Consider the following 15,111-nt stretch of genomic DNA (forward strand, 5'->3'; position numbering starts at 1 on the left):
TGGAAAGGGAAGATACATATTACTCCTAGTATATGTGTGTGTATTTCAAGTTACATTATGCACTACAGTCGAGGTGAGTTACAATGAATCAGACAACAGAATTCTGAAGGGATACACAGTTGAGTTGGGTACATGAATTTTTGAGCGACAAATCACTTGGGACTTGAGGTTGCCCCTGCATTCTATACACAACTTCAGTTGCTCCGCACCATCATGTCCCGACAGTACCTCGAATAACAATGAAATCTATATGCAGGGAACAAATTATTGTGTTCGGCCCGAAAGCACAAGCAGACCACTCGCTGAGGATCACCACCACGGACCATATAAAGTTAACACATCCCACCATCACCAATTCAATCACTGGAGTCACCATCGTCTATCTCATCTGGTACGTGCAACTTTTCAATGGCAGCCTGTTCAGAAGAAAGCAATGGACGGAACATTTATGATATTTAAATGAGGCACACTCCTGTGCATCCACCCCAGTAATACCCCTATATTGTGATTAATAAACATTAACTAGATACATAAACCGAAATTGGAGACTAATGAACCCTAATTGGGGTGAATCCAAATGTAAACATGTTACTATTGCCTATTTAAATTTGCCCAGCATAGGAAAGGCTGCAAGGAGGTTTGTGTATTCTAAGAAATTTATAGAAGGTCATAACAAGCAACAATGTGACATTTGTTGCACTATGATGAGCCCACAAACAAGAAAGAAAGGATTTTGTTACCTTAATAAGAGCGACATCGGTTGCAGATGGTTTCAAATCCAATGCTAGTCCAAAATTAAGCATGGCATTATTGAACATATTTCTCCGCTTATAAATATTACCCATTAACGCATAGACACTACTTTCACATGGGGCATACTCTTTGAGCTCCTCGAGAACTGCTAGGGCCCCATCAAGATTATCCATGCTCAAAAGGATGTTAGCCTTCTGATATCGAGGGAGAGGGTTCTTCTTATCAGCCAATACAGCTCTTTCCATCATCTCCAGAGCTTCATCATTTCTCTGTTGCAATTTATGAGAATTGTTAATGGAGTTGAAACCAATTCCAAGCTAGGATAGTTTTTTCACGATAAATATATCTACCCTCAATGCATGCAAAGCCGTCCCGAGGTATGACATTATGACAGAAGAAAGCGGATTGATTTGGAAAGCCATCCGGAAATGATGCTCTGAGAACTCAAACTTCTCTTGCCGGAGATATACCATCCCTAGTCCATACCAAGCATTATAGTGTCTGGAGTCAATCCGAAGGGCACTCTGGTAGCTCTTGACACCATTTTCAAAATCTTCCAAGGCTACATATCTATAAGAAAGACAGGATTAATAATTAACGATACAACAGTCATCAATGTGCTACACGTATATAATGTGGAATAAGATTGTGATACGTACTCGTGACCACACAAGGTGTGGGCATATGCAAATCTTGAATTTAATTGCACAGAACGCTGGAAATTCTTGAGAGCAGTTTCGTGGTCCTTCTGTAAGCTATAGCAATTACCCAAAGCAAACCTGGCATACCACATACACAAATCAGCAGCAATAGCATATGTGTCAAGTAATAATCTTTAGCTCCACAGAAGGGTTCTAGAGACATCACTGACACATCAAACATCATGTATCCAGAAGCAAAGACATTCACAGGGACAGCACAAAACATGCTATGCATATACTATAATAAAATTTAAAGCATTATTATTTACATAAAAAGCAAAGCGCAGTTGAGTATGATGGACGGTACCATGATTGAGGAGCTAAACGGTCCGTTGATATCAGCTCTTGGGCCAAGTAACTCAACTTCATATCTTCTTTCAAATGCTTTTAAGATGAGGCAGATGGAGTCAGTAAAAAGTAAAATTCATGGGTTGAGCTGAAACAGCAACCGAAAAAGAAATTAAGAATGAGTATAGAAACTAAAAGAACATGAGTTTATAGAATATAGATTAACACTAGAAAGGGAAAGACCATAATTTCAAAGCATATTCCCCTTCACATTCATCGGGACAATGATACTGGTTTGAAACTAAAGCATGACAACAGAACAAATGATTTCAAAGATAAAACTCACATATAAAACTGTGGAATATATATCCATTCCGTCCAAACTGTAAGGAGAGGCAATGCGTGCACAACTGAAGGCACGATCAGCTTCAAGATAATCAACCATTTCAAAATAAGCTTTCCCAACCTGTGTTTGAGTAAGATCATATACCAGACATCCACACACAGGTCTAGAACCAGTAAAGATATTAAATGCTTGATAGTGAAGTACTGAACAAACAAAATAAGATAAGTCTATCAAGTGCAACCAAGCAATCTTGAGTTCATCTTTCTAAACAAACTTGCAAAGAGTGGTGAAGGAAAGGGAACGTAATCAAAATCTTGTGCTCGACAGTACGGAAATGATTGCTTGAATACTGGGATCATATAATGCTCCCCCCCCCCTCTCAAAACGATAGAAAATTTCGAAGCCTTCCAGTTGAATTTCCTAAGAGACATGTCCAGGTTCGCAAGAATTTTAATATATATTTCGAACTCACTTCATTTTATTCATTTTAGGAAAAATTGTGGTTGAATCATATGCAAGAGCCACTACAGATAATTTATACAAATATGAGATGTGCAACTCTGCTTTTGCATTTACAGATATATAAAAATAAATAATGGTAACAGCTAGCAACCAGGAGAATGTGATATGACTGTAAAAGATGAACTGTTTACCTGAGAAAGCACCCATCCGGTATTATAATGTTTTTGTGGAAGTTTCATGTAGATGTTCAATGCATCCTGTTCATGACAAGCAAAATTTTACTTTAGATGTAAAGTGAACTAATCCACAACATTCCTTCAAGATGTAACTACTACCTGGCATCTGCTAAGACAGGAAAGTCTGAAGCCTTCCCCAAGAAGCCTTAGGAGACCTAGAATAACAGAAGCACCATCTGCAACTCTGGTTGCTCCTTCTGGTTCAAGAATCCTATTATCACCACATGGTGACGAGGTCGAACTAGTGAAATTTAATCTAGATTCATCATACACCTCATGATGGTTACCTAAGATAGCAAGACTGAAGTCAGGCAAGATCAAAAGAGTATCTATGTAACAAGGTTTGAAACTCCCTTGTTTAGCTCTTACTTTCCCTTGCTTAACCCTTCTCTAATTAACTAGTACTTACTTGGTAATTTCACGGTTTTATTAATCAATATATTGCAACAAATACAAAATAAACTTCGTCGCCTTCAAATACTAGGATATCACTCACGTAGCATCTAAAGGTAGGTAAATAATTAAAATCGAATGGAAAGTATTGAAAATAAATTGAAAGCCATCCTCAGACAATGAACCTAGTTTTCTGCACATCAAAAAATATGGAGAAACACAGTGCAGTTGGTAGATTGAGGTCAAGTAGCTAGAAGTGAGACTGAGGCACCACACTGAATGACGTTGTAATGATTCAAGGTTCAAAAGTACAATATTCATAATAAACATGTGCAATGGTTTCAAGACAATCGCATTAGGTCAAGCTTCACTATGCAAGTCTTCATGTGTATAATTCAAGAGATAAAACATCACAAGATAAATTTATGAAAAAAGCTAGGCAATCATTTACCTTCATAAGCAATCTCGCTTGAAGAAGGGTGACTTTTTCGAATTGTCAAAGAACGTGAAACCACTGAGTTTGACTTGGATCCCCCAAAATATTTAGAAGAGTGGCTTGTTCCGTTCCCAGAAACTACCGACGTATTTGAATTTGCGTTAAGAGATTCTCCAGCAAGTCTCATGCTTCGTCGTTGCCCGGAATCAGAAAATAGTCTCTCAGATACCTAAAAACATGAATTAACTGACAAACTTTAAGGCCATTTCTCCACTAATTGTGTTTTCTTTAAAACAAAAAGATATATTTTGTTAGAGGAAATTAGCACTACAAAGGGACAGTCATCTGTCATCCAATTAATCATTCCAGCGAATTATACAACTTCAATCCCTATAGCTAAAGCTAGCACCAAAGAAGTTCTGACTCCAACTCGACCCTATACCAATGATTCTTTGTTAGTTCCAAAACTTGTCCCTCGTTGATATAACTCCAGCACCCTAACAATATGCGTCGTAAGCTTAAAGAAAATGTGTGAAACAAAAGAGACTGATCAAAACTTTGCAGAGCCTATTTCTGAAGTCTGAAAGGCTATATCATCAATCGATAAATAAGGAAAATGTGTCAGACAGATGAAGGAGAAAAAGTTACTCAGATGAAATAAATTCAAAGGGGAACAAAGGAAAAAACAAGCTTGCTCTGGGTGGCTAAAATGAGTAAAAGCATGCACAAAATTATTACAGCAGCAATACTAGTATCTCACCTTTCTTAATTTTCCTTCATCTACAAATTTTCTTCTAGGGCCTGCAACAGCAGAGTTCATGGTTACTCGTTGGGATATATCAGCTCCATATGTTCTCATATTTGAACCATTTGGTTGTGCATTCCTGCATAATGGAGGTGGAGCAACTCCAGATAACTGCAATTCATTTAGTATAAGAACAAACTTAGCATTCTTTAGCACAGACAATAAAGAACAAGGATAACCATTTCTATAATATCATAAGTGAATGATAGTCGATCGCTCTCCAAAAAGATTAACCTCAATTTACCCAAAAATAAACAAATAAATAAAGAACACCATCAAAGAAAGATGACTAATTTCAGTCAGACAGCTAGCAAAAACAACGATAAAATCATAAAAATCCACAATTTTAGATGAGGAAGGTTTGAAAATAAATGCCATCACCAACAGTCAGCTTAAATATAAAAGAGGGAACATCTTTTTTAGTACATCAACTATCATAAATGAACAAATTTGGTCCGTAACATTTCATAATATCTTTTGAGGTCCATCAACTATAAGTTATCAAATCAAGTACTTTTTGGCTATTTCCACTATTTTCATGACCAAAGTACCCTTAAGGCCATGCAGGGCAATTCAAATATTCAATCTATTTACCCTCTCATTTTCATTAAAGAATGTAATTTATTTTTCTTTCTTTATTCATCCACTTTCTTCTTTCTGAAAATTTAAGTTAACCATAATATATAATATATACTACATTGAAATAAAAATTTAATAAAGTAAAAAAAATATGATTCACGAATAGTCAAGGGAATAAATATGATAACTATGAACAGTTTTCGTGATGTTGTTGTAAATGGCCTAATGATAATATTAAGACGCAACATTGTGATACTAAACAATTGAAAGCAACTATTAACTTTTTATTTAATTACACAATCATAGATTTAAATTAATCATATATTCAACTAAGGAATGCCATTGTCTTTTTTATTAAATTGATTATTGATAATTTCAACTAATTTTTTTAGACTATAATTACTACATAAGAGTAGATAAAATAAAACATAGCTCTTTGAATTATTTAAGATTTTGTGTATGTTAATGAATTTTAATTTATTTTTAATTGTCAATTTTGTATTGCACTTAAAAATAACATATTCTTCTATGTATAGCTTTAAGATTGAAAAATTAATATTCCATCTAATAAATTGAACTGTTTTTATATACAAATATTGTATAAGCATAATGTTTACATATATTTATACCTAAGTTATTTCACTATTAATATTAAATATAGTACAATGATCTAAAATATTACAAATAAGTAAAACTAAACGTAAATAATTATTAGTAATAGAATATTAATATCATTAAGATATTTTTATTTTGAAATTAAAATTAGAGGGAACATCTTTTTTGGTACATCAATTATCCCAAATTATACTCTTTAATTAAAATGAGAGGATAAATAGTTTGAATTTCCCCCATGGCCTTAAGGGTACTTTGGTCATGAAAATATTGAAAATAGCCAAAAAGTACTTGAATTGATATTAACTTATAGCTGATGGACCTCAAAAGATATTATGAAATGTTACGGACCAAATTTGTTCATTTAGGATAGTTGATGTACTAAAAAAGATGTTCCCTCAATATAAAATAGTGAGCATGACCATGACCATGACCACAGGCATGAGAGCTGAAACAGAATAATGCAGCAGCAATATCTAGATGAAGAAACAGCATCATTTCATGATTGAAGATCATCAATAAATGATTGTACCTGTGCTTGTGTAGCCATTGGGGAAGGAGTATGGTAAAATGGCAAGCTGGTGGGACCACCATGTGGGAACTGATGTGAAGCTGTTCCATAACAGTTCCCAGATATCTCTCTTAGGTTATTACCATAAGAGTGCTTCAATGTCTTTGGACTAACATCATCAGATACTGAAGTCCTGTTTGAAGAAATCTCATGACCCTCATTTGTTGCTTGCGAACTATGGGAAGCCATACCACGTTGTAGGTATTGCTTCTGAATAAAAAGAGAAGCTCCATCGTCAAAGACTAAAGCTGCTTCTTCAGCAGCACCTGAAATGATGCCACCTCTATCTAGTTAGAAAAGATTGACTTTTTATAGTACTGATTAAATTTACACTAGAAATGAAAAGATATTGGCAACATACTGATTAAAATGGGAGCAAACATTGCTCAAGTAAAGGCCCATCCAAAAGGAGACAAATAAGCATTGGTTATCACACTTAGAACTTTACACGGATAAAAAAGTTTCAAATTCCACGATAGTTAGAACAGGCTCAAGAGTGTAGCAAAACATAAAAAAGTGAGAAAAAGTCCTCATAAAAGGCTACACACTTGTCATTCCTTTGCTACATGGTGTCAGACAGTCAGAGATTGCAGAAAATGAAAAAAACAATGTAAAAATATCCTATATGGAGTACCTAATATACAGAGCTCCTCATAAGCAGCCCACAACAATGGATCCAAGGATAGAGCCTGATTGAAGTGATTGATAGCACTCTGCTTTCTATCCGTATGCCTGTGATAACAACATATGATGTTGAAGAACAAATGTAATGGAATATTTAGCTTGTTAACAATTTTCTACCCAGTTTCCTCTCCTTCTCCTAAGAAACAAATGCATTTCTTTCATTCCATCATAATATCCAGAAAATTCATTTTCTAGTTCTTCTGGAAGCTCCCACTCAGTATTCAAACATAACAATACTTCTCAACACCAATTGAGAATTTTCATTTCGTCAAACTTTATATCTTGATTATTGGGTTGTAAGACCGTAAAACAAAACACACTTAACAGTTAACAGCATGAAAGGGGCACTATCTTGACACTTCCAGATTTTAGGAACTGTTATCATATGATCATACCATCGGTAGCACTCACAATAGTTGTTTTCTCTTTTTCTCGTAATCATATAAAAGGTAGACTAACCCATACAAGCAAGAACATGAAAGAAAAATCATTTGATATATCACGTTCAGTAAAAGTAGTTTTCTGCACTGTCATCATTTGATAATTCATCATGAGCACCCTTTTACTCTGTCTTCCAGTAGAATAAGGAAACACAGAGTCACAGGCTTTACAACAGACTTTCCAGTGAACTATGAACTGACGTGACCTTAATCCCTTGCAACTATTTGCCCAATAAATAAGGAAACAATATTGAAATCTTCATAGTTAAATGATAAATCTATGATAGAGACCATAGAGTTGTTTATTAATAGTCATTTGAAATCATATGGAGCTAGAAAGATAGCAGCAAACATTCTCCTGTCCACAAAGAAAAAACACTTTAATGTACAAAAGTCCACAACAAATGCTTTTCTAAAGGCCAACCTTAACGCATTGCACACATTTCTACAACCAGATCACAACATTGGCATCTCCTGATGATTAAAAGAAAGTCACATTAGTACTGTGCAATTTCAATATAGAGCATTAACCTTGTTTACCTTAATGTATCAATTTTAATTAATAAAGACAGGAAAACACAAATAGAATCTTTCACTTGGACCAATAGAATATTTTTTATCTAAAAGTGACTTAGTGACCAACTTATTTTTCATTTACAAAGAATATCCAATGCAACCCAACCCAAAAAGACAGCAAAATCCAATGTAATTGAGAATTGAATAAGGGTATCATGTTAAAACCTGTACACGAGTCCAAGAAGGAAATGCCCAGCAGCTCCATTTGGAACCTGCGACAAGTAAGGAAACCACTAACTACTATAACTATACAAAGGACTATTTCCGCAAATAACATCTACAGCCACAGGTCCACAAGTCATATAATCATTATAGCTGAATTGCTGAAAGACTTTATAATCAGTGAGCATACCTCCGCAGAAGATTCTTTAGGGGATAACGCTGCTTCTGCTTCATTCAAAAGATCCATCTTGAAGCAAGCCAGTGCAAACAAATAGCGGCATTGAGCTATATGTGTTCCTTGAAATCGAAGGCAAAAAAGATTAATTATACTAATAAGACATTTTCCAGGCAATGCCACTATGAAATGTTACTACAAAGATAAGAGTAATATGAGTAATCAATAATCATGCACCATTAGCCAACTGATCAAAGATTCAGTTTAAAGAAGAAAAACTTGTGGTACATACCCTTCAAAATGTGATAAGCACAGTGTGCTTGATTGTTTTGCAAATAACAGCTAGCAAGCAGCTGCAGATTTTTCTGCATTCAACAAAACAAATATCAAAAATCATTTTAATTTAAAGCTAGTACAGAATTACCCATCGCCACATTCACCAATACTATAGAAAATCACAAGTGTGAATTTCAAGATGCACCGTCCTTTACATAGAACAACATCACTATGATAGTATTATATAAGTTATAACCAGAAATCCCCACTCCTTCCCACATAATTATATACAGAAATGCAAAGTCAGAAACCACGAATTTTGTTTGATAAATACAGTACTAAGCAAGTAGCAACAGACTGGAATTGCAATTTAAACCTTCCCAATAATGAAATTAGAAATAAAGTCAACATGGTTTTATCAACTTTGGTATGAATATAGAGGGTGTGCCAAAACTCAAACTGCAATAAAATCGTCACTCAGCTGAAGAAGAAAACTTAATTACGAGCAATGCACTTACAGAAATAATTGTAAATAATAGTATTCCATGATTCTATTGTTCCGCATTGCATTTAATAAGAAACTAACCTCCGAAGGAAATTGAGCGCAGAGGCGCTCGCACATGAAAATGGCGTTTCGGTGCATTAGTTGCTGGAGGCTGTTGCGGACACTATCTGTAAGTATGGCCTCCATCTTTGCAGGCCAAAACTATGGATTTTGGAGATCTTATACACACTCAGAAGGAGATGGAGGGAGATTGAGATTTGAAAAATATTATCACCACATTTTAAATTGCCAGCTGGTTAATTGCACAAAGTCGGAGACGGATTCTCGGAATTAAACATTAACGGAAAAAAAGAAAAGAAAAAAATCTGGAATTTGAGAGGCAAAACCCCCCAATTGAATTTGAACATAATAAATAATGGCAAAATTTGCTTTTCTAGTTTTGTAACCCCGCATCTTGGTTAAAATTCAAATTTAGCCCCTTTTGTTTCTGCACATGACTGCTAAAATGATTCAATTCATTTCTAACACTCCCGCCGCTTACCTTTCTCTTCAGATTCAAGCTTATCTTTCTCCTAATTCCTTGTAATTACTTATCTTAATCCATTTTCATTTATCAATTGCTGATATCTATTTCTCTCTAATTTTGATGAGGAGTTGCGCAGTGGCTCGGCGGCAGCCAATTGCAGAGGTTTCCGGCGGCACTCATCGGCTGATGGTGTCGTTGCTCTCCGCCGTCTCTCCGCAGTCCGTCCTCAAAATCACCCGCCAGCTCCCGTCTTCTCAAAATGCCCTCCAATTTTTCGACTACCTCAAATCAAGCCCCCACCTATCCGATTCTGTCCCCTTTGCGTTCCAAGGGGTGCTTGAGCTTGTCATGCGCGAAAACCCTAATTCCCCCGGTAAGCTATACGAGCTCTTCGCAATGGCCAAGGAGCAAAATACCCCTCTCTCCGTCAATGCGGGAACCCTGCTGATTAGAAGCTTTAGCAACGCCAATATGCTGGAGGAGATGGTCATGGCGCTCGACGCCATCGAGACGCGGGTGAGGAATACGCACGTGGTTAATTTAGTTGTTTTTGGATTGTTCAATTTGGGCCGTTTCCCTGCTGCCCTGAAGCTGGTCGACAAAATGCTTCAACCAGGTGCCACTAATCCGCCCAATGACAGGACATTGAGAATTGTCTTTTCATCGATTTTGGGAAGAAAGTACAGAGGTTGGGATTTGAAGGATGAGGAAATTTATCATCTTTTTTTGCGTTTTAGTGAGAATGGTCTTTGCTTGGGTGGATATTGGTTGACGCACATGATTTCTAGGTTTTGTAGGAATGGAGACTGCAACAAGGCTTGGAATGCTTTGCAAAAGGCCATGAATTCAGGGTCTCATGTGGAGGTGATCCCTTGCAATTTCCTGCTGTCAAAGTTAGGGCAGCAACGTGATTATCTTAGAATGAACTTGTTGATGAATGAGATGAAGGACAAGGGGATCACACCCACTGTTGTGACCTATGGGATCATGATCAGGAACTTGTGCAAGATTCGAAGGTTGGATGAGGCATTGGAGGTGCTCGAGAAGATGAGAGATGGAGAAGTTGGCATTAAACCAGATGTTGTCATTTACAACACGTTGATTGATGGATTGTGTAAAGTTGGGAGGCAAGAAGATGGGTTAAGGTTGATGGAGAGAATGAGGTCGTCTGAGACCAAGTGTGAGCCAAACACTGTCACTTACAATTGCTTGATCGATGGATTTTGTAAAGTAGGTGACATTGATACGGCGCGCGAGCTTTTTGAGCAAATGAGCAATCTTGATGAGGGTGCGAACATCGTTTCACTTAATGCAATGCTGGGAGGGATGTGTAGGGTTGGTAGAGTTAGCAGTGCGATGGAACTCTTTAGCAGAATGCGTGAGAAGGGTTTGGAAGGGAATACAGTTACATATACTGCATTGATAACTGCTTTCTGTGGTGCAAACAATATTGAGAAAGCAATGGATTTGTTTAACGAAATGAAAGAAAATGGATGCAACCCGGATGCTATCATCTACTACACCTTGATCTCGGGCTTTACACGGGCAGGAAGAATGAATGATGCTATGGAAATCAAGTCAAAGATGGAGGAAGCTGGTTTTTCATTGGACATAATTGGCTATAATATCATGATTGGTGGATTTTGTAGGAAGAATAAGATTGGGAATGCATCTGAGCTGCTGACAGAAATGGAGATTGCGGGATTAAATCCTGATCGCGTCACATATAATACTCTGATTTCGTATTTCTGTGACAAGGGGGATTTCAAGCATGCACAGAAAGTAATGAAGAAGATGGTGGATGATGGATTATCACCTACTGTTGTTACCTACGGTGCCTTGATTCAAGGGTACTGTTTGAAGGGGAGTCTCAGTGCAGCGATGAGGTTATTCGCAGACATGAAATCCACATCAAAGGTGCCTCCGAACACTGTTATTTACAACATCTTGATTGACTCACATTGCAAGGAGGATTATGTGGAAGGGGCTCTTTCATTAATGGATGAGATGAGGGCTCGTGGGGTGAAGATGAATAACACCACATACAATGCTCTGTTTAAAGGCCTGCAGCAGAGGAATTGGTCAAAGAAGGCGCTGCAGCTTATGAAGCAGATGAGTACACAGGAATGTATGCCGGATTATGTGACAATGGAGATTCTCACTGAGTGGCTTTCTGCAGCTGGTGAGACTGAGAAGTTGAAAGAGTTCGTTCGGTCCTACCGGGATTTTAATCTGACTGTGTAGAGCTTCGTGGTGGAGGTAAATCAATGGATATGCCCCTTGTTGATGGTAGTAACATTTTTTGATGAATGATTTGAAAAACTGCATTTGTTCATGTAAGTTGAGTTTGGAGAATTGCTCTGGTGAGTTGCATTTGAACTCCACACTTGTTTATTAATTGATTGCAACTTGATTCTTGAGATGTCGAAGGAAACGAAACTGATGTTTTTTCGATTGTTTTTGGTGGAGAAACTTTTAGAGGGCTTAAGTGACTAGAGTTTCGTCCGTCACATAGGGGATGCGATAGATTGAGAACTTTTTTTTGCATTCTTAGTTCACTATACGCGGAGCTATCCTTGTGTGTTATGAAGATATTTTGTTCTTTGATTCAAGGAACTTGCGCAAAGAGTGTCATTTGCGTGTGTAAAAATAGAAGCTTAAAAACTCATTTTGATGGTGATATGTCTCTTGGATCGATTTAAATATGTAGCTTTCGATGTATTAGTTTCACGCGCACTTGAAATGTTGGAAGAATCTCTTCTCCTTTCCTGATTAGGAGAGCCGTGAATTATATCTGTGTATGTTGGGGTTGGGCTGTATTGGAGAGCCGTGAATTATGTCTGTGTATGTTGGGGGTTGGGCCGTATTGATGGTTAATGAAGGAATTCCAGCAAAGTGGATTATATCCTTCATTTAAAATAGTAGAGAATCTGACATTTTGTATTTGCTGAAAATCGCTTACAACAATGGTTTGAGTACTGTCCCAATTCGAAGAAGAGGAGTTGTCCTATATGCAAACAAGCCTGCACAAACGCAAATGTCGGGCGCCTTTATTTCCAGTCGATTGGTGATTCAACTGATAGTTCTTCTCAAAAGCCACGTGACTGCCAGGGAAATCCCGAGGAATTGCAGAGAGAGGTCAATAGATTGGAGGGAAAAGTTGCAGGTCTTTCTTCGTCCTTGGAGAAGCAACAGAAAGACTATCAGGAAGTTAAAGATGAGGTAATTCGTTGAACTTTACTTTTTGTGGAAATCTTACTCAAGCTTGGAGTTGTGGTCATTCTATAGTTTGTTTGTTTAGCTTGTTAACAATTTTCTACATAGTTGCCTCTCCTTCTCCTACGAAACAAATGCATTTTTTCATTCCATCATAATTTCCAGAAAATTCATTTTCTAGTTCTTCTGAAATGTCCCACTCTCCTGTCAACAAAGAAAAAACACTTTAATGTACAAAAGTCCACAACAAATGCTTTTCTAAACGCCAACCTTAACGCATTGCACACATTTCTACAATCAGATCACAATATTGGCATCTCCTGATGATTAAAAGAAAGTCACATTAGTACTGTGCAATTTCAATATAGAGCATTAACCTTGTTTACCTTAATGTATCAATATTAATTAATAAAGACAGGAAAACACAAATAGAATCTTTCACTTGGACCAATAGAAAATTTTATCTAAAAGTGACTTAGTGACCAACTTATTTTTCATTTACAAAGAATATCCAATGCAACCCAACCCAAAAAGACAGCAAAATCCAATGTAATTGAGAATTGAATAAGGGTATCATGTTAAAACCTGTACACGAGTCCAAGGAGGAAATGCCCAGCAACTCCATTTGGAACCTGCGACAAGTAAGGAAACCACTAACTACTATAACTATACAAAGGACTATTTCCGCAAATAAGATCTACAGCCACAGGTCCACAAGTCATATGACCATTATAGCTGAATTGCTGAAAGACTTTATGATCAGTGAGCATACCTCCGCAGAAGACTCTTTAGGGGATAACATCTACAGCCACAGATCCACAGGTCTTATTATACTTTTCTCTATTTATTTGGTGCACGTCCTCCCCAATTAGAAGACGCGTCATTATGATTTTCGTAAGGTATGTATAATAATGTATTATCATACACAAAAGTATAATATGAAATCAGATTACTCACCAAAATTGCTAAAGTCTCTGTTTTCTTACCTGCACTGCATGCTCATTGTTGTTGATTCATGTTGCAATTTAGAAATAGGCAGAAGGGGAAGAACAATGTTTCTATCTCAAATAAAAAAAGCTCAACTGGTTCCCACCCTTTTCTTTAGCATAGTAAACTTGAATTATTTTTTTTACTAATTCCTCTTCCTTTTCTTAACAGTGTTAGCAATCATAGCATAGAGACGAATGCAATTTTTCCAGCATCTAAGATCATCAGGAAATTATACTGAATCAGTGCTCATATCCATTCGGATTTACGAAACCGCTAATTCATATGTACAGAGCTAGCTAGTATTGCTGCATGAGCTACTAATGTTTACTTATCGTAGAAATTGAAGAAATAGATACATCTTGTGCTGACCTTGCCTTAAAATTTTACATTGAAATTATTGGTTAGATTAAATAGGCTCCGATCGCAGCCTATTAACCCACTTATACTCTCCACGGTGTCGCCTACACCTGAACAAACCCGGATGATTGGTGGGCGAGCATAGACACGCCCTCACAACCGCACCACCACCTTCCTCAGCTGGCCGCTGCCTTGCGGTTGCACCGACCCAAACCCAATAGGAAGAGGGGTAGCACATCTTCACCTAACAATTCGCCTTGATGAGCTTCTGTGTCAAAGAAAGAATATAGCAATGAAAAGTGGGGAGGAGAAGGAAAGAGGGGGATGATGAAAAGGTTATGGGATATTATTGTTTGTTTGTATCAAAAGATTGGATGGATTCCACACAAAGGGATAACTTTGGGCCTTGGCTTTCCCTATGTAATTTTTCTCTCTTCTTTTTCCATTCAAAGCTTATCCATGCACCCAGTAAAATTAAACTTTTGCACAATTATTTCCTAATTTTGAGGTGGTGTTTCGTTGCGTTTGGTTTGGTGGTGGTGTCTGAAAACAGTAGTGATAATCCAGTTGACGGCTCCTGCCACCTTTCAGTTGGGAGGGGAATAGGTTTTCGTGGGATTTTTCAAATTACTAGTACTAAATCGCTATTTATATAATTCGTTTATAAAAGCGTAAACAATATCGTATATAGGGAGTAGAAGAACTAAATTTGAATTACATTAGTAGGAGTATTTTAAAAAGGGCAGTGATTTAGAGATATAATGTTCTATGCCAAAATCAATGTCACTGTGCCAAAATACCTTTATGTTATTTTGCCATAGGGATATTTTATATTATGACTAATTTACCATTTTGTTATTAGAGAAGGATAAATCTTAGATTATGAAGTTTAATTAACACATGCTGATCATGCTTACATTCAATGTATTTAGAATTTTAATTAGAGTATTCATATTTTAATTAGAGTATTCATATTTTAATTAGAGTATTATTAAATGTACGTTTCATAATTTTACTAGAAA

At 36.8% G+C, this 15,111-nt stretch overlaps 2 protein-coding genes and 1 long non-coding RNA gene across 4 annotated transcripts; 1 reads left to right on the forward strand and 2 right to left on the reverse strand.

Annotated features, from left to right (window-relative positions):
• On the reverse strand, positions 1-9,358 carry LOC125187210 (cell division cycle protein 27 homolog B). Its single transcript, XM_048083756.1, has 16 exons — positions 9,082-9,358; positions 8,512-8,584; positions 8,235-8,341; positions 8,048-8,094; positions 6,817-6,914; positions 6,144-6,448; positions 4,376-4,531; positions 3,631-3,844; positions 2,886-3,073; positions 2,742-2,807; positions 2,089-2,208; positions 1,762-1,838; positions 1,413-1,532; positions 1,104-1,323; positions 741-1,022; positions 1-416 (listed from the first exon to the last, which is right to left on the reverse strand). The coding sequence occupies exons 1-16, from the start codon at positions 9,184-9,186 to the stop codon at positions 357-359; spliced, it is 2,238 nt and encodes a 745-aa protein (XP_047939713.1). The 5' UTR covers positions 9,187-9,358; the 3' UTR covers positions 1-356.
• Positions 9,359-9,514: 156 nt separating this feature from the next.
• LOC125187884 (pentatricopeptide repeat-containing protein At3g61520, mitochondrial-like) lies at positions 9,515-12,845 on the forward strand. 2 transcript variants are annotated; one of them, XM_048084534.1, is made up of 2 exons: positions 9,515-11,785; positions 12,638-12,845. In XM_048084534.1, exon 1 carries the CDS (start codon positions 9,647-9,649, stop codon positions 11,768-11,770), a length of 2,124 nt encoding a protein of 707 aa, XP_047940491.1. In that variant the 5' UTR covers positions 9,515-9,646; the 3' UTR covers positions 11,771-11,785; positions 12,638-12,845. The 2 variants fall into 2 exon arrangements, with proteins under 2 accessions (XP_047940491.1, XP_047940492.1); XM_048084535.1 differs by lacking the exon at positions 12,638-12,845 and having other exon boundaries at positions 9,543-9,582; positions 9,663-11,948.
• On the reverse strand, positions 12,446-14,124 carry LOC125187885. The gene is made up of 3 exons (XR_007170678.1): positions 13,328-14,124; positions 12,786-12,946; positions 12,446-12,705 (listed from the first exon to the last, which is right to left on the reverse strand). It is a non-coding gene; the product is annotated as an uncharacterized LOC125187885 (long non-coding RNA).
• Positions 14,125-15,111: the final 987 nt, after the last annotated feature.

The sequence above is a fragment of the Salvia hispanica genome, chromosome 5 (assembly GCF_023119035.1).
Source record: "Salvia hispanica cultivar TCC Black 2014 chromosome 5, UniMelb_Shisp_WGS_1.0, whole genome shotgun sequence".
Taxonomy (NCBI): Eukaryota; Viridiplantae; Streptophyta; class Magnoliopsida; order Lamiales; family Lamiaceae; genus Salvia; species Salvia hispanica.

Coding starts and splice junctions, on each gene's coding strand:
- LOC125187210 (XM_048083756.1), bottom strand. CDS start 9,186: ATGGAGGCCATACTTACAGATAGTGTCCGCAACAGCCTCCAGCAACTA. Junction 6,449..6,816: donor TGAGGAGCTCTGTATATTAG/GTACTCCATATA, acceptor GCATCATTTCAG/GTGCTGCTGAAGAAGCAGCT. Junction 1,324..1,412: donor CACACCTTGTGTGGTCACGA/GTACGTATCACA, acceptor TCTTTCTTATAG/ATATGTAGCCTTGGAAGATT.
- LOC125187884 (XM_048084534.1), top strand. CDS start 9,647: ATGAGGAGTTGCGCAGTGGCTCGGCGGCAGCCAATTGCAGAGGTTTCC.